At 41.8% G+C, this 21,378-nt stretch overlaps 1 protein-coding gene across 2 annotated transcripts in view; it reads left to right on the top strand.

The window, feature by feature from the left end:
* Window positions 1–4,924: 4,924 nt before the first annotated feature.
* PPP2R2A (protein phosphatase 2 regulatory subunit Balpha) overlaps window positions 4,925–21,378 on the top strand; it is a 33,833-nt gene continuing 17,379 nt past the window's right edge. Inside the window, exons 1-2 of one of the 2 annotated variants that reach the window (XM_077789237.1) lie at window positions 4,925–4,994; window positions 7,470–7,544. In XM_077789237.1, coding sequence (XP_077645363.1) covers window positions 4,988–4,994; window positions 7,470–7,544 — 82 coding nt within the window. In that variant the 5' untranslated portion in view covers window positions 4,925–4,987. Of the gene's footprint in view, window positions 4,995–6,732; window positions 6,842–7,469; window positions 7,545–21,378 lie in introns of those variants that run through there. The other variant, XM_021546274.3, reaches the window with a different exon arrangement.

Raw genomic sequence — 21,378 nt, 5'->3', positions numbered from 1 at the left:
GCTTATTTCCAATTAAAAATCCAGGGACAGAACGCGTTTGCTGAAGGTCTCCAAGGGAACCAACAACACAGCAAGGATTAGAACTAAGGATTTCCTGTCCTATCTGCAAACCACACCTCTCTCCTGTTTACAATGTGAACTTATTCCCAAGCAGAAAAGCCATGTGAATAGAACAATTAATTCTGCTATTTCAGCCTCCCTTCCTTCCCTTCTCAGTTCATTCCTGGCATTACCTTCAGGTCCTTGCGAATCTGGTACCAGAACTGTGGGACAAAGCAAAGCAAGAAAAGAACATTTCAGAACAAATGTTTCAGCTGCAAATACTTGAATGTTGATTTATATACTTGTTTGCTTAAATAAGTTTGAAACACTTTAAAAGTAACCTCAAAATATGGTGCTCTTTTTAATGAAAAATGAAACCAAAAGATAAATTAATTCCTAAACCAAGGAGTAAGTTAATGAATGACTAATCATAGTAGTTACCTGCACATGTCATCTTTTGTACACATGACTTGAGCAACACTAGAGTGATAGTTACTACTCAGAGTAAGTTACTATCAACGGATTTAAAGAGATAATGCCTTTGATTTCCTTTTTTTTTTTTTTTTAATCACATTTTCACATTTCCTGGAATCAAGAGCTAAAAGCTCCTGGAAAAATATAATCTGAAAATTTCTCAATTCCAGAGCCATTGGATGGTTGTTAGGTTGGGTTTTCTGGGAACTGTGTCTCTAAAATATTCCTGGCAGCTGCAAAGCGAACTGAAAGGTATGTATTATCCTCTTCCACTTTTTATCATTGATAAGACTTAAGCTAAACTGCCCAGTAACTGATCAGATATTTTATGCCCAGGGCATGGACATAGATGGTCATTAAGGTCTCCTCCATCCCAAAGCATGCCATGATTTCCCAAACAGTACAGATGCTCAGGCATGTAAGAAACTTCAATTTCAACACTTTCCTTTCCAAAAATAAAACCCAGTGACTTTGAAAGTGCTCCAGTGATATAGAGCACAAGAAATATCTTTGTAGTGTTCAGGTTTAGGACACAGTGTGGCAGGAACTGGAAATGATTAAACTTTTTGTTACACTTTGGTTTTAGCCAAAAAATTGTGGCCACCGGCAGTTGAGGGTTTGCAGATGGAACTTAAGGTGAAATCGGGTCGAGTAAAGCCAGAAAAAGCAAACGAAATTCTGTGTGCCCATAGAAGAGGCCCTGGGCTGGCAGCTGGCACCACAAAAAGAAGTAGGTGAGGAGAGTGGATGGGTTGGGACTTGTCCCACAGGTAATTTTCCCTGAGACTCATTGCAGAACCAGGCTATGCCTGACATTTTCCTCAGCTTTCCTGCAGCAGCACCAAGATGTGGCTCAGTGGCGGTTTGATAATAGCTGTTTATGTGAAATTAAGAGTGGGAATTGGGGGGCGAACGTTAGTAAACATTTTCTAGGAGTTAAGGCTCTTATCCTCTGAAATGCTCTGCAAAAACACAATGGAAACCTCTCTGTGAGACACTTGAAGCTGAACAGAATGAAGTACAGACAGTAGGGAATTGCACTGCCCTGATGTTAACCTGCACATGGACTCGCATGGCTCAGCTATTACTAAATCTCAATGATAATTCTGGTGATAATTGCTCCCTTTATTTCTAAACGGAATTGTTGTAATTCATTATAGTCTTGTCTAACAGGTCAAATTACTGGAAAACTAAAGCAGATACAAAATGAGTTGCTGATAGTGCTGGAGCCTCAGTTGTTTGATCAGTCATTTTACATTATTATATATTTTTATTGGTTGCTGATCATGTGATACACTTTGATTTTTAGGTTGTTCTAACTTCCACAGCTCCTGGTCTAGGCTGCTGTGAACCGACTGCTCTTTATGTACTTTTCTGACAAATATCACAGCAAATAGATGCAGAAATGCTGTTTTTTGAGTCCTTGTTCCTGTAAGTTCCTCCCACTTCCCAGAGGTCATCTTCAGTCTCAGCTGAAGGAGTTTTTGTATAGAGTAAGAATTAGTCATTAAAGCATGATGGGAGTAGATAAATGCCCATTAAAGCTTTGTGCTGTTGGAGGCTGTGTATAAATTTAACACCATACAGTTACAATCTCCCCAGAGCACCTCAACAAATGCTCAAGCTCCAGAAAAATCCAGGTGTGTGCTCACAAGCTTTGAATCAGGGCTATGGAACACACACTGCCTAATTTGAACCAATCATTCATAGCGTGAACCTCTGAACTACCAAGCAAGTGAACACCCAGGCAAAGGTTGTGGTTCCCAAGATGTCTCACTAATTGCTATGGCTGTAATTTAATGTTATTTATTTATTACGCTCCACTATTTTCTGTAGCTGTTGGTTCACAACAAAAAACTGAAGTGTTTGAGTTACAATCCATCCTCCTAGCACCATGATATTCAATATTTTCTAAGAGAAATTTTATTGTAATTATAAGCTTTCTACTAAGGCTTCATTAATTTCTCTTACAGAGCTAATTGCAGGTCTCTTTGCCATATTTAATTTTTTTTAACAACAAAAGTTCTTGAACCAAGGCTTATTCTGCTATGAGTACAAATTCTGCAGTAATTATACAAAAGACAATGGATGGATTGGACTAGATCTGCAAATTTTCCTGCTAAACAGTTGCAGGACAATTCTGCTTACGTTGAAAAGAGTATGTTTAAAGAATTAATTTAATTTATTAATTAAATTCAGAATTTAAAGAATTCTGAAAAGAGAGGAATGCCAGCTTTCTTGCTGAATTTGGTATAAAGTAAACATGGCCACAAATTTGTAGAATTGAGTGAATTTGCTCTTGAGCTATGGGAAATGTGGACTGGGATGCTTGGGACCAGGGAGTTTGTTTTCGTTGTGATTGTTTCCAAACTTGCAGTGTTTTTGGGTTGCTCTCAAAACAACCCAAGCAAAACACTTGGTTACAGAGATTTCCAAACCTGGGTAAGTTGCAATTCTTTAGAACATCCCATATATGCTGAATGTTCTTTCAAATGTTATTGTTATTTCCAAGATTGATTTATTTGCCTGTGCAATTTTTTTTCTATCATGGATGCAGAGACAAATCAGAATTCCAAAATAACTTGTAATTTGGGCCAGCTGTGGGTTTCTGGTGGCAGCCTGTCTTTTTGTATTCATTTGTGGTATTTAGTTCCTACAGCTCTGTTTCATGGTGGACTTGACAAGCAATTCAATGGTCTTTTCATTTATAAAAGCATCCTCTTAGGTGTTCAGAGATGGAAATGTAGAAATCAGTGTATGGGAGGGTTTTGGAGGCTTGTTCCAAGTCACATTTCAAGTTTGTGGTAGCGCTGGGTTTGCAGGATGAGCTTATGAATCTCCAAGTGAAATCTGGATTAGCAAGATCTACCCAGCCCAAGAAGAATATGTTTGCACAAACATCTTTTAAGGGAAACTGATGACTTTCACAAGATCTTAAATAGATTGTACTGAATTAATTATCCCAGTCCTGTAGTTAACTACAGATGAGACAGTAACTGGGACCCAGCAAGCTAAAAAGGAGCCTCCATCCCTCCCAAGCCAGCAGGAGCTGAGCCAAGCTGGGCTCGGCTGAAAGCCTTTCTTTGTGGATCTTGCTGGCTGTCAGTGTGAAAGGTGGATGGAGGCTAAAAATGGCTCAGGAGCATGGCCGGTGTATGCAGGGAATAGCAATGAGAACAGAGTGAAATCAGAGACCGAGCCCTGGACGTTGTGGAAAGCATCCAAGGGGGTGGAAAATGTGCAAGCAAACAGGTTCTGTGTGCCTGCTGCACGGGCAAATGGCAGGAGGGAGCAAAGGGAAGAGAGGGGGGAAAACACCAAAACCAAAGCACAAGCGAAAGGGAGATGATCTCAGAAATTCAAAGAGAAGGAAATCAGAAGCCTGAAAATAATCTTTCCAGAAAAGATGAAATATCTCAGAATGAGAAGTCCTGGAATAAAGTACAGTTTGCATTTTTTGCTTGCTTTAAATTCTTCCCTGAAGGATTACAGACATGCAAGATGCACAACCTGAGGGATTATCAGGGAAATGTTCTTCACCCTGTAGGGAATGGGCACGGCCCAAGGCCGCCAGAGCTCCAGGAGCGTTTGAACAGCACTCCCAGGGATGCAGAGTGGGATTTTGTGGTATCTCTGCCGGGCCAGCAGCTGGATCGATGATCCTGGTGGATGCTTCCCAACCAGCTCAGGATATTCGGCTTCATGAAGGGCGAGCCTGCGGGAGAGGGGTCAAGGAAGGAAGCTGTTCCTGCAGGGGAGTCCGGGCGGCGGTGGTGGCGGACACCGCAGCACGGAGGGGCTGGGAGCGGGCGATGGCGGCGGCCCCTCCATGAGGGCGGGCAGGGGCCGCGCTGAGGGGCGGCAGTCCCCCCGTGGAGGCGGCCGATCGCTCCAGCCTGAGGGGCGGTAACACCTCCATGAGAGCGGGCAGGGGCCGCGCTGAGGGGCGGCAGTCCCCCCGTGGAGGCGGCCGATCGCTCCAGCCTGAGGGGCGGTAACACCTCCATGAGGGCGGGCGGGGGCTGAGCCGAGCGAGGGTCGTTAGCCCCGCCATGAGGGACACAGCCTCACCATGGGGGTGACTGACGCCGCGCTGAAGGGCGAGTGGAACCGGGCTGAGGGCGGCCGATCGCTGCCGAGCTGAAGCAGCGGCACCCCCGCCATGAGGGCTAACAGGAGCCAGGCACGGACATGGCGGCACCGCCCGCCCTCCTGAGGGCGGCTCGCTCCCGCCCCGCGCTGACGTCACCCCCAGCTCTGCCGGCGCCATCTTGGACGCTCATCGCCGGGGGGGCCGGAGCGGGGCCGCCCCAGCCCCGCCGCGGCCGCCGCCGCCTCCTCCTCCTCCTCCTCCTCCTCCTCCTCCATCCGCCGCCATCGCCGCCCGCCGCCGCCGCCCGCCCCGCGCCGCCCGCCCCGCCCGCGCCGCCCGCTCCGCCCGACCCGCCGCGGCCGCTATCGCCAGCACAACATGGCAGGTAAGGGCAGCCTGCCCCCCTGCCCCGGCGTGGCTCGGGGGACTCTCCCCGCTGCCTCCCGGGCCGCCTCTCCTATTCCGACTCGCTTGCGCCTTGCTGGTTGTGGGGTGGCTTTTTTTTTTTTTTTTTTTTTTTTTTTTTTTAGCCTCTCGTGTGGGAATTCGTGCTTTGCTCCCACCCACCCCTCCTTCCCTCCGTTCCCCGGGAAAAGAAAAAAAAAAAAAAAAACATGGAAGAAGCAAGGTGGAGCGGGAAGTGGTGTGTTTTGGAGTTGAGCTTGCAGGCAGGGTGGGTCTGCTGCCTTTTCGTAGAATCATGGAGTGATTTGGGTGGGAAGGGACCTTAAAACCGGTCCAGTTCCACACCCTGGCATGGGCAGGGGCACCTTCTGCTATCCCAGGTTGCTCTGAGCCTCATCCAGCCTGGCCTTAGACAATTCCAGGGATCCAGGGACAGCCACAGCTGCTCTGGGTAACCTGTGCCAGGGCCTCCCCACCCTCAGAGGGAAGAATTACTTCGCAATATCCCAGCTCAACCTACTCTTTCAGTTTGAACCCATTCCCCCTTGTCCTGTCACCACATGCTCTGGTAAAGAGTTTCCCCCTTGAGGCTTTAGGGTCGGTGCTTGTAGTTATTTCTCTGCCGTGTACAGAGAGGTTCCAGGTGCAGGCGGTGTCCAGATTGCAGTCGCACCCTTCTGTAGGGAGCAGCCTCTGAGCATCTGTAAATGCCACTGAAATTTGGCACAGGGTGTGATTAAACAGCACAGGTCTCGCCGTGTTTTCTTTCCCATTCCTTCCTCTGCTTACTCCCCATTTCACATCCCCAAGTGCTGTTGGTAGGCTTGGGAATGTGTGTGCAGAAAGGATCTCTTCCCTCTTACTTTTCCTTGCATTTTCTTCATTTGGAAATGTATTCATCCCCCTCCTCTGCACGTGAATTGTCTTTTCAGTGCTTTGCATGTGGAGGAGCAAAGCATGGGAGGCTTTGTGAGGCATGTGCTTTGCCTTTCCCCCCTACACCATATGCACATGCTCCACCCTCCTCTTGCCGTTTTAGTCGTGGGGGGGGGAAAGTGCCAACTTGGTTCAAGTAAATTTTATGGAAAAGAGCTCGAAGAAGCAGGAGCAGTGATTCTCTCCGAGCTGTTCCCTTTAAGTGCTGCTATGGTGCCAGCCGCTAAATGACAAACGAAGAAGTTGAAGAGAAGAAAATGGGTTGTAGGATTTTGGGGGAATGATGGGAGGAGGGAAAGCATTTTGCCATCTCCTGCATAGATGGGTTCTGTTGCTTGCTTTCACCTCCTCAGGTTGTGCATCTTGGATGTCTGTAATCCTTCAAGGAAGAATTTAAAGCAAGCAAAAAATGCAAACTGTACTTTATTCCAGGACTTCTCATTCTGAGATATTTCATCTTTTCTGGAAAGATTATTTTCAGGCCTCTGATTTCCTTCTCTCTGAGTTTTTTTGCTCCCCTTAACTTGGGAAGAGTCTCCTCCTGTATTCTTTGTTATCTCCAAAGCCCTACCAGAGCTCGGGATTAATGTGTAAATGCCATCTGTTGCTCAGCCGGTTTGAGTTGTGTGGAGGAAAAGTTCCATTTTGACAGTGGCTTTTGGGAAAAAAAAAAAAAAAAAAAAACCAACAAAAAAACCAACCAACCGAGGCAAGCCCATTTCTGGCTCTTCCTGTATGTCCTCAGCCCTGCAGTGATTTGCTCAGAATGAAATGCAAAAGAAATGGGTGGTGATTTTTGGTGTGTGTTTTTGTGGCACGGTTCAAATGAATCACTGCCTTCAGCCGAGGCAGTAATGTTCCTGAAGTTTTCTCTCCGATCCGTTTTCTATGGTAGTAGAATTTGTCCCCCTCCGATTGCTTGTTTGCTTTTCTGCTCGGATTTGCTGCTTTTTTTTTTAGGCTGATAATTGCTTTCATTACTTCTGCGAAGAGACTCTAAAATTGTGGTAAAATTCTTTTTCTTTAGCCTTGAGTGCTTAGGGTCGGTGCAGTAGGTTTGTGAAAGGAGGAAATGAATTGTGTGCTTGGTTTGTATTGGACAGGAGATTGAAATTTTTTAAAAAAGCACAGCTCTGATAGTTGATATTTAAGCTGTTTGTGTGTGTGTGTGTTTAGGGGGGTTCTGACTCCTCGAGTAGGAAAAAGTTTTGTGTGAAACACAGCAGTTCCTGCACTTGAATTTTAAATTCGTAGTTGATGGTGCTTAGTCCAGCAAGCTTTGAGTGAGTGAAGCTTTTACACTGGTTGTGCTTCCCTGTTTTTGACAAACAGTGCATTGAAGGCTGACAAAAACAATATCCAAAGGAAAAAGGTGGGGAGGGTGGTGTGTGATTGTGCCTCAGCACTGCTGAGGAAGTGGGCGTGCACAGGCTCTGAAATGTGCAATCTGGAGCCATTGTGTGCTTGTGCTGCTGCTCTTGGGGGGGCTCGTTTTTATTGAATTGTTTTCAATTTTCAGGAGCTGGAGGAGGAAATGACATTCAGTGGTGTTTTTCTCAGGTGAAAGGCGCTGTAGATGATGATGTAGCAGAAGGTAAGAGTAATACTTTTTACTGTTTTCTAACTTTTTAACCATTCCTTAGGTGGGGAGATGTGAATGCAGTCAGTAAAATATCCCAGTGCTGCTAAGTGCTCGTTGAGCAAAGCAAATGGACATTTCATATGTATTCCCATATCCAGATTCAGGTTTAAACTGTGATTTGAAAGTACCATTCAGCATTCTTGTAAAAAAGTTCAGGCTTCCTAAGTTATTTTTGCTGGAATTGTTTTCTAACATTGCTAAGATTTTTCTGATTTTTTGGCTTTTGACTTGTGTTTTTTCTTAATCTTCAAAATGGGGAATGTGTTACTTAAATTCCACAAGGAGGTGTTGTTAGAATTAATATTTGTACTCTTTGAAGATCTAAGTACTGCATGAAGGAATTGTCCCAACATTTCTAGCTCCTATTAACAAGAGGCAGAAGAAATCTGCGTATTTGTGCATGCCTACTTAGTATATAAGGAGCAGGTTTGGGTTTGAAATAATGCTGAAAATTGTCTGAAACTTTTCCAAGCTGCCAGTGACAAGTGTCATGTTACACTAAGATGGCTGCCTCTGAATTTCACTGCAAAAACTACTGTTTGGGCTTTTTTCCCTTGGATTTTGGATCATTGGAGGAATGATGCTTTTTTCTGTGCTGGAGAGCAGAATCTCTTCTGTGATCATTCCCGAGGAGAGGTCCCCTGACTTCTGAATTTCTTTGGCCATAAAGTCCTGTTTGCAACAAAGCAGCTTTTAAGATCATGAGTTAAAAGTTTTCTTTTGCAAGTAGTTGGCCTTGTCACTTATGTAATTCCTGTTTTTTTTTATTTTTCTTGCATATCTTGAATGCTCTGACATAGAAGTGAGATTAATGTTATATTTAGAAAAGCAGTAACTACAGTTTCCATTATTTCCCTGCTTGACATGTGGTTCAGATTAGCTTCCAAAGGCCAAAAGAAAAGATTGGTATAAACATAACTGAGTTGTTTTTATTTATTAGCTGCAGCATGTGGCAAACGATGCACTGAGGCTTCTGTTGTTTGCAAGTTGAAATATGTTTTTTGGAAATGAGAAAGCTGTACAGTTTCAAGTTTATTTTTAAATTCTTCAGGAAGTAGATTTTAAAGCTTGAACTCAAAGTGCTGTTAAATGTGGTATATTTTTTTTCCCTGACAGATTTAAAATTTTGTAACCTTTGTTTTATTTATGTATCATACTAAATCCTTAATAAATACAAGTATTGAAGAAGTTGTGGTTGTGGTGAAGTTGTGGTGCTTGCAAATAATTCTTCATTAAAATAGACGTTGGTATGCTTCTAGTAGTAATGAACTTATATATAGGTATAGAAAAGTAGTCTTTACAGGGATTTGGAAATGTAGAAGTGAGGAAATAGGAAGGAAGGACAGGCTGAGCTGTTTTAAGTGTTGCACTTGGTGTTATGAAAGGTGCCTTGCCAGCCTTGTGCCTCCTGCCAGGCTGGGAGCTGCGCTGAGCATTGCTGGAATCCCGGGGTGGACTTCTGGGAAGCCTTTGAGGGAATTAACTGGCTTCAGTTTCAGCAAGCCAGGCAGCTTGGTTCCTGCAGCATTGTAAGAATCTCCATTTTTTGGGTTATAGACAGTGTAGCCTTCTGATTCTGTGACCCAAAGAGTGAAAAGAAATTTTCTTTCATTGTCAGCTATACCTGACTTAGAATGAGTCTTGAGGTCCAAAGTGTATTATACTGTAAGATGGTGTGAAACTGAACTGCCTAGGGAGAGATCCCAAGTATTATTGATGGTGTGCTTGGCTGTAATTAGTGTGTTGAACTGAATTTCTCTCCTGTTCCCATGTATTTGGCTCCCACAGTCCATGCTGGAAGTTGGTGAAAGCAGTTGTTTATATTGATTTGTTGTACATCATAATGCCTCGCTGTAATTCTGTTGGAAGCGTTATGTATCAGGATGGTTGCATTTGTCCTTTTCCTAGTGATATTTCTGGCTTTAAGGTTCATATCAGTGACCTGGAGCCTTGTGTGGCTCTTGCACCAACTGGAGCAGCAGCCTCTGGTCTTTTGGAATACCCAGTGACAAACTGGCAGTGGGTGCAAGTGCAGTCTGAGAACCTTTTTAATTCCCTGCCTTTCCTTCTGCTTTCTTGGGCCAGGCCAACTGTGAAAGCTCAAGGAAATCTTACTGTCTCAAGCTTTAATGACTCTTTAACCACTCTGATCTGCCAGAGAGCAGCTCTGGACTCCAGTCATGCCTGTGGTGAGCACAGTACCAATTTGTGTACAGGAGTACAAGGCTGTGAAGATCTGATTTTCGAATGGCTGCAGAGTTCAAAATCTAGATAGCAGTTTGTTGTGGAATGCTGAAATTTCACTGAAAACAAATGTGAAAGAATTGGGAGTTTTACTTTCTGTTTTCCTCCTGTTGGTAACTTAGTGTTGCAATATTTACATTGGAAAGTGGTCTTGAACTAAGCTAAAGCAGTGATAACCAGGAAAACTACATCGTTTAATTGCATTAATCCATGGGATACAAACCCAGTGATCTTCCTGCAGTGTTTTTGTCTATAAAACAGGACCATGGAGAATAACATTTTGGACAGTAAAAGTTGTAACAACTTTAAAAAGCCTGTCAAGAGTGCTATTGTGTAGCTTCCAGCATATTTAAGGTCAGATGTGACCTCCAGCCTTCCCATCCCGTGTATCACCTGTAATTCTTTAGTTACTTGCACTAGGCTACACGGTTGTTACAAAGTCGATATTTGGTGGCTTTGGTGGCTGAAACATGAACTCTGATATGCAGTTTTTCATTTTCTGGCTTTCCAACCACTGGATGGATGTGACATGTAAGGAGAAGGGAGGGAAATTGTAATTAAAGCTTGGGGAAAGATGGCACTGAACTTGTATGTGGGGCCTGCCTGGGTCACTTCTGTGGCAAAGCTTTTCTACTGAAAATGTGAATGTGAGGAGCAGAAGTAGCCTCTCTTCCAGTGGTATGTATGGAATTTACCCTTGCTTGTGAGTTGTGGCCTGGCCGTGTCAGATCACAGTTAAGCATAGAAATCAGGGTATAAATTGAAATCTCAGTGTCAGCTTCATTATAAATTGGGACCTTAATTTTAATTGATGGCAGAAGTTTGCCTTCTAGTGATTTATCAGTCTGTTATATGAAGGCAAATGTTGTTGTAGTTTGTGCTTCCTCTCTTTCTGAAATAGCTTTCCTCCCTACTTAGTTTCATATTTTTATAGTTTCATAGACAAGTCTTCTGGGGTGGAAAATAGAGTGCTTGTTTTTGATAAGTTCAGTGATTAGGTTATCAAAAGTGTCTGTAATGCAGTTTGCTTTCTTTTGTGCCATCATAGTTTTGCTACAAGTGAGACTTAATTGTCCAGAAATACTCTTAGTTTTCTTAGTGGAAGTTTCCTTTATGGGAATGATTATAGAAAAGGATTACAAAGATTTTCAGCAGTGGTTTTGTTGGTTATACTCTTTTGCCGTTCTTTAGAATGTGGCATAATAGCAACTGCAGTTGGGAACAGCTAAGAGTTGTGAGTTTAAACTGCCTCTATAAACTACACACTGGCTTAATGGAGTGAGTTTGTACTTCAGAACAAATTTAGTCAATTTGTTTAAGTGCTCAGCAGAAGGAGAATAGTCAAGCAGCTCTATCTCAGTGTTCCAGGTGTAATTCAAATATATATAAAAGTTGGATAGTCCAGGTCCAATGCTGGGAGCCAGGAATTTATGTCCTAAGCTTTAACCCTGAGAGATTACTGCTCATCTTGGATGAGTTGTTTAATTGTTTCGTACCCATATTGTCTCTGAAAGAAGCATCTGAATAGCTGCTATAGTTGATAATTACTGACTTTATTTATGCTTAATACTTAATGCTTAAGCATTCTGTGATGCTTTGTTAATTACCTGGGATTTGCTTCATGTGACCTCTTACAGCCAAACATGGCTGTCTCTGTTTTAGACTGAAAATGATGAACAGATAAAATTTTGTCCCCGGCTTGTGTGTGGTAAAAGTTTGAAACTAAATTGGACATTTCCCTGGTTCGGGGATGCTTTCTGTGGTTCTAGGTGTGTTATGTCTGTCAAATGTAGTTTGATACTTATTTTTGACAGGTTTCAGAATTGCTAAGCAGCAATGGCAACTGATGTTACTTCATCAATGGTAGTTTGTCTTGAATGCATGAAAAGTGTTATTTCTGAGTAAAGAGAAGTGAAGACAGGAATAAGGATGTCTATAAAAAAGTTGTTTACCACAAGCTGGGGTTTTTTGGTTGTTTTGGTTTGGCTTTGTGGGTTTGTTTGTTTGTTTTAATGAGGATTGATGGAATTAGAGAGGAGAAAAATCTTAGAGAATAAGAGTGACTGTGAAGTTGCAGTAATATTGCTGAGGAAAGGTTGGAATATAGTTGTGGGAGGGAAGCTAATTTGGGCTTTTGACGACTGTGATTATGTTCTCTATGCTCATGAGGTAACATCATTTACAAGGAGCAAGACCTAGTAATAGGTAGTTAGAAATATGCTGTAGATGGCAAAAGAAAGACCCAAGGTTTTAGTCCTGTTCAGTATTCCTGAGTCTGCTTCTGTATTTGAGTTCTTCAGCTCAAATACAGAATGTCTGTATCCAGAGAGAGAAATAGGCTACTGTGTTCTAGGAGCTGCTGCTCTGGATGGACTAGAGTGTGCATTTAAAGTGTGCAGTCCCCCAAAACAAAGAGCATTTAGCAGACAGATAAATAGGCAGTGGCTGTTCAGCTCCCCAGAAATAATTCAGTCCTCTTTCTTGTTTGGAAGCAGGGGCACTTCAGCTTGTCAGTCAGGGATTTTTCTGTCCCTTCTGTGAGGCATTGCTGTTCTTGGAATATCTGTCTTAAATTAAAAATCAGTTCTAAAAAAGGCTTTTGTGTTGGAAATGCAGTGCTAGAATGATCAAGCCATCAGACTCCACAGCACACATGAGTGCAAGCTAGGCTATCAGCAGCAGTCTAGATGGATTACAGCTCTGAATCAGCTTTGTGAAACTTTTTAGCTTTTCATTCTATAGGGGCTACCTGAATGCTTCTCATTTGGCTATTTCTACTGTAGGGATGGAGTCCTGTGGTAGCTGTAGCTTCACAGAATGTATTTTTAAAGAGCTAAAATGAAGACTAAAGTTCCCAGTGGATGCAGAGCTGAAGGAAGACTTAAAAGCTAGGTGTTCCAAGCTGTACTGTCTGGGCTTTTCCCCCGCCTTCTTTCTGTTCTCCCTGACTTGCCTATTTAGGCCACAGCTGCATGTTTGGCAGCATTTCTCCTTAAAGAGCTACTCCTTCACACTCTGCTGGCATGGCTGTTCACCTAAGAGGACAGGGAACTTGCTGGGGAAGCTGATCCAGCTGAAAATTGGTAAAATCGTGGTTTGTCACTGAATTATTGTTTGGCTGAATTGAAGCCTGATGTGATGCTCAGAGCTCCTCATGTGCTTACGCCAGTGTGGAGAGTGATCAAGTGGCTCAGAGGAACAGGAGGAGCTGTGGAAGAAGATTGGTCTCTTTGTAGGACTTCACAAAAAGGCAGTGCGAGATCCTGATTGATCTCTGAGTGCTGTGCTACTATGAAGAGTAACATCAGGTGCTAAAAAGGACTTTAAACTTTTGCAGTTCAAGATCTGTACTTTGAATATGTGCTATCTGCAGGCCAGCAATAAAATCACTGTTACAGGATCAGACTTATTTTGTGATGGATTTTTTTATAGTACGTATGGAGTGGGTTTTCTGTGTCCACACAAGCAGTCTGTGGAAATGGGATTTGTTTAGTGATGTTTCAAGCTCTGTTAGTAAAATGAGCTTGTTAATATCAGTGCAGTTAGTTTCTTTGAAGTTGTTGTAGGAAATAATACCAGTTGAACGGGAGGTGGCTTATTACTGATTGCTTTATTGTAAAGCACTTAAAAAGGATAATCTGACAAATGATAATCTTCTCTTGTTGTGTCTTATCAAGTCTTAATATGATTTGAAAAATTGATCCCTTCTTTGGGGTTTCATTGTCACCTAAATTGATGTATTGTCTTGCATTAAATGCTGCAGAATTAGTCTGCCTTTGTTTTAGCTGCTGTTAAAGTGTGTATGCAATTAAATCTGCTCTGTGTGTGCCTCATGGAGCAAAAACATCAATTACTGATGGTACCGAGTTAAGGCTGCAGTTTGTCCTTTCATCTGTAGGAAACACTGTGCTCCCACGATGATTTCATTACATAAGATGTTTTAATAACTGCCTTAAGGGTATTTTTCAGGCCTTTTTTCCTGTTTTCAATGTTCTGTAGTATGCAGCGCCATAACTGTGTACAGTATTTTTAGTATGGAGTGAAAAGTTTAGCAGCACAAATCAGTGTTCAGTAATCACATGAAACTGAGGTTTGCACTCAAAGAAGTTATTTAAAGGAGTAAAAAGCCTTGGCTTGGGTTGACGTTTAGGTTGTGAATGTGAGTGGTTACCCTGTTCCAATGAAAATGAAAGCAGATAAATACAGGAAGTATTTATTAATCCAAACCAATTGGGAGTAATCTCTTTCAAGAAGCAGTGGTCAAAATAATAATGCAGGGACAGTTTTCTAGGCTTTAAACTTGAGTGGAGCACGTATAATTATAGCTTTGTTATATTGCCACAGGTCAGTTATGCGCTTGCAGCATGCACCAGCTAAATGCTGCTTTTGTAAGGTCAGCATGTCAGTACACTGGAAATAGATGGGACATTGCCTGCTGCTTTGAAAATGGGGAAAGCATAAAAAGGAGTCTGAAGAGGTGAAATATTGATACCTCGTGTGTGTGCACTTTATTAATAATTGTATGTAGCAGGATTTCCTGAAATGAATACTGTGTTGCTCGTTGTCTGGCTTCCCACACAGGCCTGCTGGGGGACACTGCTCTGGGCAGTGGGCAGTGTCCGTGGGGGTGCTCTTGCCTGGGTTTTTAGTGACTGGCAGGTTTTGGGTTGTTGAAATTAAGTACCACTATCAGGTTCTGCTACTCCGAGCTGATATTACTGAAAACAAATATTTGAGGCTTCTCTGCACGACTGTAATCCAGTGAGAGAAACAGAAGTGGCTGGAAGCTTCTCTCTTTTCTCTCCTAGCTTATCACTCTTTGGTTAGGCACTGGAGGAGAAGCTATTAATTTTGTCAGCCATTCTTTATCAAAATGTATTTTCCTCTCAGTGATCTACAAGTGATAGCACCATGAAGGGAACAAGCATATTTAGGTCACATGTGAAGCCCCTGAGGCAGTTCTGTTTGCATCTAATTTTGGAAGAAAATTTTAGGGTCAGGAAAAAGTGGGTTTAAAGGAGTTGTATTGTAAGAAAGATTGATTTTCCCAAATATATAGAAGGCGTTTTGTGTGGAAATGTTTCCCTTTGCATTTTCAGTTGCAGTTCTTAAATTAATGCTCTTGGAATAAAGAGAGCTCTAAACGTACACAGTTAGCACTCTGGTTTTGAGAACCTGAGAAAAGATAATTGCATGAATTCAGGAGCAGTTAAGGTAATTGAGACTTCATATTATAGTTGCTTACTTAAAATATGTTAAATACAGTGTAATTTCTAATATATTCTTGTTTGCTGATTGCCAGTAGTTGTATGTTCCCTTTTTTTTAATGACTATAAAAAGTGTTTCGGTGACCATTCTTTGATATGGTCTTTTTAAAAGCAGTTATTTTAGTTGTCATTTGTGCTATTGTTAAATGATGATTTGAGAAGTCATGAACTATATTTGTATATAGTGCTTATAAATGTAATCCCAAGGTCTTGATTTATTTTCAAATAACTTGAAAGTGAATTGGTCTGGTGGACAAGAACTGCATACTGAAATAAAACTTTGGCTTTCATAAAGATATAATGACTCTCAAAGACACTTGTTTGAGAGTTCTTGGGCTGTTTTCCAGTGGAACTGCCTAAGAAACCCCTGACTTTTCTGGTACTGTTCTTGGTGCATTGAGTAGGGAATAATATATAGAAATATTGGAGATAATACTTGGGTTATTTTTTAATAGTGACCCAATTTTGCTCATTTTGAAGTGGGACCTTGGTGTGGGAAGAGGAATTAGAATTCCAGTTACAGCCCAGCCTGCATTTAGGTTTGTTGTCACTTGTTTGTTGGTCCTTCCTAGTGCCTGTCACTGCCATGAGCCAGGTGATCCCTGAGCTCCAGGGAATCACCTGGGGAAACCAACCCAAATGAAAATTACATCTCTTGGATTCCTTTTGGATTAATTTTACTCCTCATCAGCTTCTCCAGACTTAATTTATCCAACTTTTAGCAAATGCTTGTGGTAGGATAGGTGGCAGTTCTACGTCAAAGTGATGAGAAGTGAAAGGATGGATTGCTTCTCTTGGAGAGCTGATAATGGTTCTAAGGCAACATGGGAAACTGTGGAATTGGGAACAATTCAGCCTCCTCAGCCTTCTCATGTTCACAGTTGATCCCTGCTTGCTTATAGTTTGCCTTTCACATGGAAATTCTACTTTCAGTGCACTGAGATTTGTATTTGAGGACATTTCTTCTCATAGATCAATATGAACAAACAGCAGTTGAAGCCTACAGTGTTCATTATATAGCCCAGCAGTGAGACAATGTCACTGTTTATAGAGGTAATAGTCAAACATTCATAAGCTGTTTCACTGGAATGTGAAATTGGCAGGAATGGCTTTTTGCCCAGAAGTTTAAAACTTTTTGTATAATCCTTCTGCCTTTTCTTCAGTCAGTTCTCCTCACAGCTTTATTTTCCCTCCTGAGACCTGTGTGGTGTTTCCCAAACATGAGGTTCCAAAGTCCATGATCGTTTTTTTTAATGATCTTTGACATCCTTGCAGGACACTACCAGAATACTCTCTACTTTTTTATATATAAAACATATATAAACAAATTTCATATATATATGTATTTAAATCTGTTAATACAACCCTTCCAAAACCCACAGAAAAGGTCCTGATCTATAAACAGAAATATTTGAAAGAAACACTTAAAAATAAAGGTTGGTATCTTGCTTTGATTAGTAGACTATATCTATAATTTTAAGAGGTGTTATAAATATGCCTGGAGTTGTCAAGATTCCGTGTGTTGGGAATCTTAAAGTCCAGGCCAGAAATTAGAATTGGCTTCTGTTTAATAATGATTTTTTTAAAGAAGCTGAGGCATGTATGCTTGGGCCAGAATAGAAACACAGGAAAACACTTGCCAAGTTGGGGGGCGGGGGAAGAAAAGGCAGCTGGGCAAAGGAAGATTGTTCTTTAAGGTTCCTGGTGCCACTAAAGATGCACCAGGTGTTAAAAGGAACTGAGAGCTGAATGAGTGACCAGAGTGAGGGAGGTAATCAGAAATCTTGAGTTTCCAGTCACTTCACAGAGCTGCCTATTTATCTCTGCTGTATTTATCTCAACTTCAGTTGTACTTGTGACCTTCAGAGGCCCTCTGCTCCCCGGCAGGCTGCCTGAAATTCAGCTGGAGAGTGGCCCTTCCTCCTGCCCTCCCTCCCTGCCTGTCTGCTGGGCAAGAGGAATTGCTGATTTCTTTTTTTTTTTTGCTTAGAAGGAGTCACTTCATGCATTGTCTGAGCCACAACAGCCTCCTGCATTCTACGCACCAAGATTTAAAGCATCCAAATGTTTGGCCTGAGCTTTGCACCTGAAATAAATTCTTTGGTCAAAGAATGTGTTAGAAGAGTCTGAAACAGCAGGGTAGTTTTGAGGAGTTGGTTTTTTATATCTATAACAGGAATGCACACTAAGTCAGAGTTCTAATTTTGAAAGGCATTGCTGAAGTATGATATTTTTTGTAGTAATATTATTACTGAATTTTAACCTGAAGTGTGTGTTCTGGATTGGCTTCAGGAAAAAGAGAAAATGAAGCTATTGCAGAGCTCTGTCTGTAGCTTTCTCAGTGACAAGAAAGGCATTGCCTGAAGGCTTCTTTTCTCTGTGTGCAGAACAATGGCCCAGTATGTTATTTCCAAATATATTGTTATTTGTAAACAGACCAGCAGCTCCTGGCCGCACTGTGCTATGCAGCCTATTGAAATTCTGGCTGTGATTCCAGCAGAGATTTTTCCATAAATAGCTCTGTACTACTTGGGAACACAAACAAGCCCTGAAAAGATCTGAAGTAAGGTCTGCTGATGGACTGTTTAGCCTGTTATTAGTGTGTACTTCAGGGTAGATACTATGGTGGATGTGAGGAATTTTTCTATAGGCTTATGCAGGGGCTGTCAGCAGGAATTAAAAAGTAAATAATTACCAATCAAATTAGGTCCGCGGACTCACAAATCACCTGTCTAGAGCATAGGGGAAAAAAGGATAATAAAAATTAGTAACTATGAGCAGAAGCAAGTAAATTTTCTTTCTGATTTTTTTTTTTTTTAATAAAAGCTATTATGTAATAATTAAGCATTAGGTTAGGGTTCAAGTAAATACAACTTGAAATTAAAATTATTTATTCTTTCCATGAACAGACATCAAAATTTATGCTGATTGGATATTTGTTACATGAATTAATACCTGCACTGGGAAATGAGCTGTATTTCCCAGTGCTGTGTAGGTAAACACCCACTTGAATAAGTAATACAGTAATATTTTATAGACCATTAATTTATAATTGGTGTAAGCTGTCGTGAGTAATTGGTGTAAGTCATCTTGAGGAAAAACTTGTAAACATTCTGTGAATTAGAAAAGAGTTAAATAAATACTTCTGTGTTTTGTCTGGGTCACAGGGCTGATTCTCTGCTGGTCCTGTTGCTCATAACGTTTTTTCCTAAGAAAGAATAAATCCCCTTTTAAAAGCAGTCAAAGAACACAAAAATAACTTTGGCATTTGAGAAATCCCTGCTTAGAGTGGGAACTCTGGAGTGTCCTTAACCCCTGGTTATCAGAGCAGATGTGTTTGTCAGGTGTCAGAGTGAGGATGGGATCCCTGAGCCCAGCCCCACAGGAGATCACTGGGACATTGTCTCAGTGCAGATCTCTCAGCTGTACCTGCTGCTCCTCTGGGATGGTGATTAAAAACCTGCAGCTGTGGCCACCGAGCAGTCTCAGGAGGATCTCGGAGATCTTCACTCTCCAGAGCCTTGGCTGTGTCTGAAGTCAGCTCTGCTGAAGGAGCACCTGCGCTGAGGTGTGGGGTCACACAAGGCTGGAATTGGAAATCAGCTCTGATAGAGGCACCGACTTCGTGCTGATAACTTGGAGTCACAGAATCCTGGAATGATTTCCATTGGAAGGGATCTTAAAGCCCATCCAGTGCTACCCCCTGCCATGGGCAGGGACATCTTCCACTATCCCAGGCTGCTCCAAGCACTGCCCAACCTGGCCTTGGACATTTCTAGGTCTGGGGCAGCCACAGCTTCCCTGGAAATTCAGTCTCAGCCCCTCACAGGGAGGAATTTCTTCCAAATATCCCATCTTGACCTCCTCTCAGATTGAACCCATTCCCTCTTGTTCTGTTTCTCCAGGCTTTTGTAAATAGTCCCTCTCCATCTTGGTGGGAAGAACAGCTGAACTTCTGACACTTTTTGATGGCCTAGGTGGTATTTATGAGCTTGTTCACATTTATTTTTTCATGAACATTCTTTTTCATTCTTTGTAGGCACATTGAGAGCAGCTCCCTAAGAAACTGGGGAGTATAAATAAAGCTGCTCTGCACTCCAGCAAAGCCCTTCTGCTACCAAGGGGTAATTAGCCTGGGTTTGCAAAACAGATACATTGCCAACATATTTATCACAGAGACAAGAAATAAAGCTTTAAAGCTTCAATAAGACTCAGTCAAATACTGCTAATGCATTTTGAGGAATCCTTATACTCTCTATAACTTGCATTTCAAAGCATGTCTTAGGAGAATTATGGAGCACTTGTGTGAGCATTATGGATAAACCCTGAGGAGCCTTGAGAGAATGAACTGTGACTTAGCTCTGTGCATACAAGTTTTCCAGGGAGTGGTGGCTTGAGATGGAGTTGAGATCTCCTGAATGTTTATAAATTCCTAGGATGCACTTTATCTCCAGGTCAGCAAGGGTGTTTTCTACAGCTCACAAATGTCATAAACAGACATTTAATTCTTTGTTTCAGCATGAAGTTTATTCTGAAAAATGAGTAAACATGAATTTTTGTTTTCAGCAGTGCTAAAATTGAGTTCTTACTCTCTTGGAAATAAAGGTGGAGCAAAACTGCATATCTTTTAATGATAGGTTGTAAGTTAAAGCTCTGCAGGCAGAAAAGATGTTGGAACAAGTCATGTACCAGAGTGTTTAAACCAGGCAAATGCTGTATTAGAGGAAAAATAATCCAGTCTGTTATTTATAAGTTTTTTTGTCTCAGTTCTCCTTCTATTGCTCAACAAGTCCCAGTTTTGTGAGTGATAGTGACAGAACGTTCAGGCACCTGAGGGGATCTCAGATGAAGCAATTGTGGGCATGAAGTTTGTTCCTGCTGGAGTTAATTTTGTTCCCCTATAATTAGATATGTATGATCTGTATGCAGTTGTACAAAGGACAGAAACTATGAGTAACTCCCAAACTAAATGGATTTTTATGGAAGATTGTTTTGAAACAAAGTAACTTAAGAATTATAATGCATTTAGGATTTTAACACAAATGTTGCTTAGGTAGAATATTTTTTATATTTTATGTGTCTGTTATTTTTTTTCCTATTTCCTATCAAACTCATCCTTTCTCATGGAGTGCTTAGGGGTGCATAGCCTCTGACTGTGGCATTATCCAACCTCTGGATAACTCCTGTTCCCAGTCTTTTTTTGGTAATCCTAGACTGTGAGTGAAGAGGAGTTTTCACTGTAATTGAAAGCAGATTGATGCAACACTGAGTGTGACACATCCTCAGTAGGAGGGCCACTCTTCCTCTTCCCCACCTGAAAATAGATTTAAGCTCTCAGCAGCTGAATTTTGTGATGTTAGGAAACAGAACTCTACAGTAGTTTTTCCATCAAATGGGTGCCTGGTATTTAAAAATGCTGAAACGCTGGATTTACTACTAATTACTTTTTTGTTTAAAAGCAGAACAATTCTGCTTGGAAGGAGGAAACTTGTGGACAGATTGAGCCCTTAAAAAAAAAATAAATTATTCTGTAATATTGCAGTAGCTGCAAAGAAGAGGCCCAAGGAGACGCTGTGACCTTCAAGTGCTCATTCCTGGCCCTGGATAAATGTTGTAGTTCCACAAACTGTGAAACATTCACCCTCCTTGCTGAGGTGATTTCAGCTGGGTACCAGGAGTGGGGCTGGATTTCTGCCACTCCAGCCTCTCCTGTTTATGATATTAATAAACTGGTGTCAAATGTCCTGGGAACGGTTTATGCAGGTTGAAAGACCTTTGTTTCAGCCAACAATAGACTTGAATTAGTATGAATAGGAAAAGCAAATAGGCACTTCCTGTCATATTTGAAGGAATATTTGAGTTTGGGAAGTGTGTTTTAAGACATGTGAACTAAATGCTCATCACTTGCTCTTTGTCCCCAGCAAAATGTTGCCTGTGTATGTGTATTTCTGTTACCTTCCTAAATATGTTGCAGTGCTAATAATGTAAGGTGGAATCCCCTTCTGGAATACATTGTTTAGGATATTCTTTGAGGGAAAAACTCAGCACCTGTGTAATGAAGATTTAAAAGGGAATTGACTTGGTTGTTGCTTTCTTCATCACATTTATTCCTCAATTGAAAACTTGGAGGCCTCTTACAAAGACTAGAAATTATTAGGATAAAGTGAAATAATGGAGTGGTGCCTCAGTTCATCTCGAGGTTGAGCTGCCTTTCACAGAGTGCTGTAACTCCTTTGTGTGGTTTCCGGGCAGAGGATGTCTTTAGAGCCTGTAGG

This window comes from Lonchura striata, chromosome 32, assembly GCF_046129695.1.
Source record: "Lonchura striata isolate bLonStr1 chromosome 32, bLonStr1.mat, whole genome shotgun sequence".
Classification (NCBI taxonomy): Eukaryota; Metazoa; Chordata; class Aves; order Passeriformes; family Estrildidae; genus Lonchura; species Lonchura striata.
The sequence above is the reverse complement of the archived record's forward strand: the minus strand, read 5'-3'. Positions and strand labels throughout refer to the sequence as shown.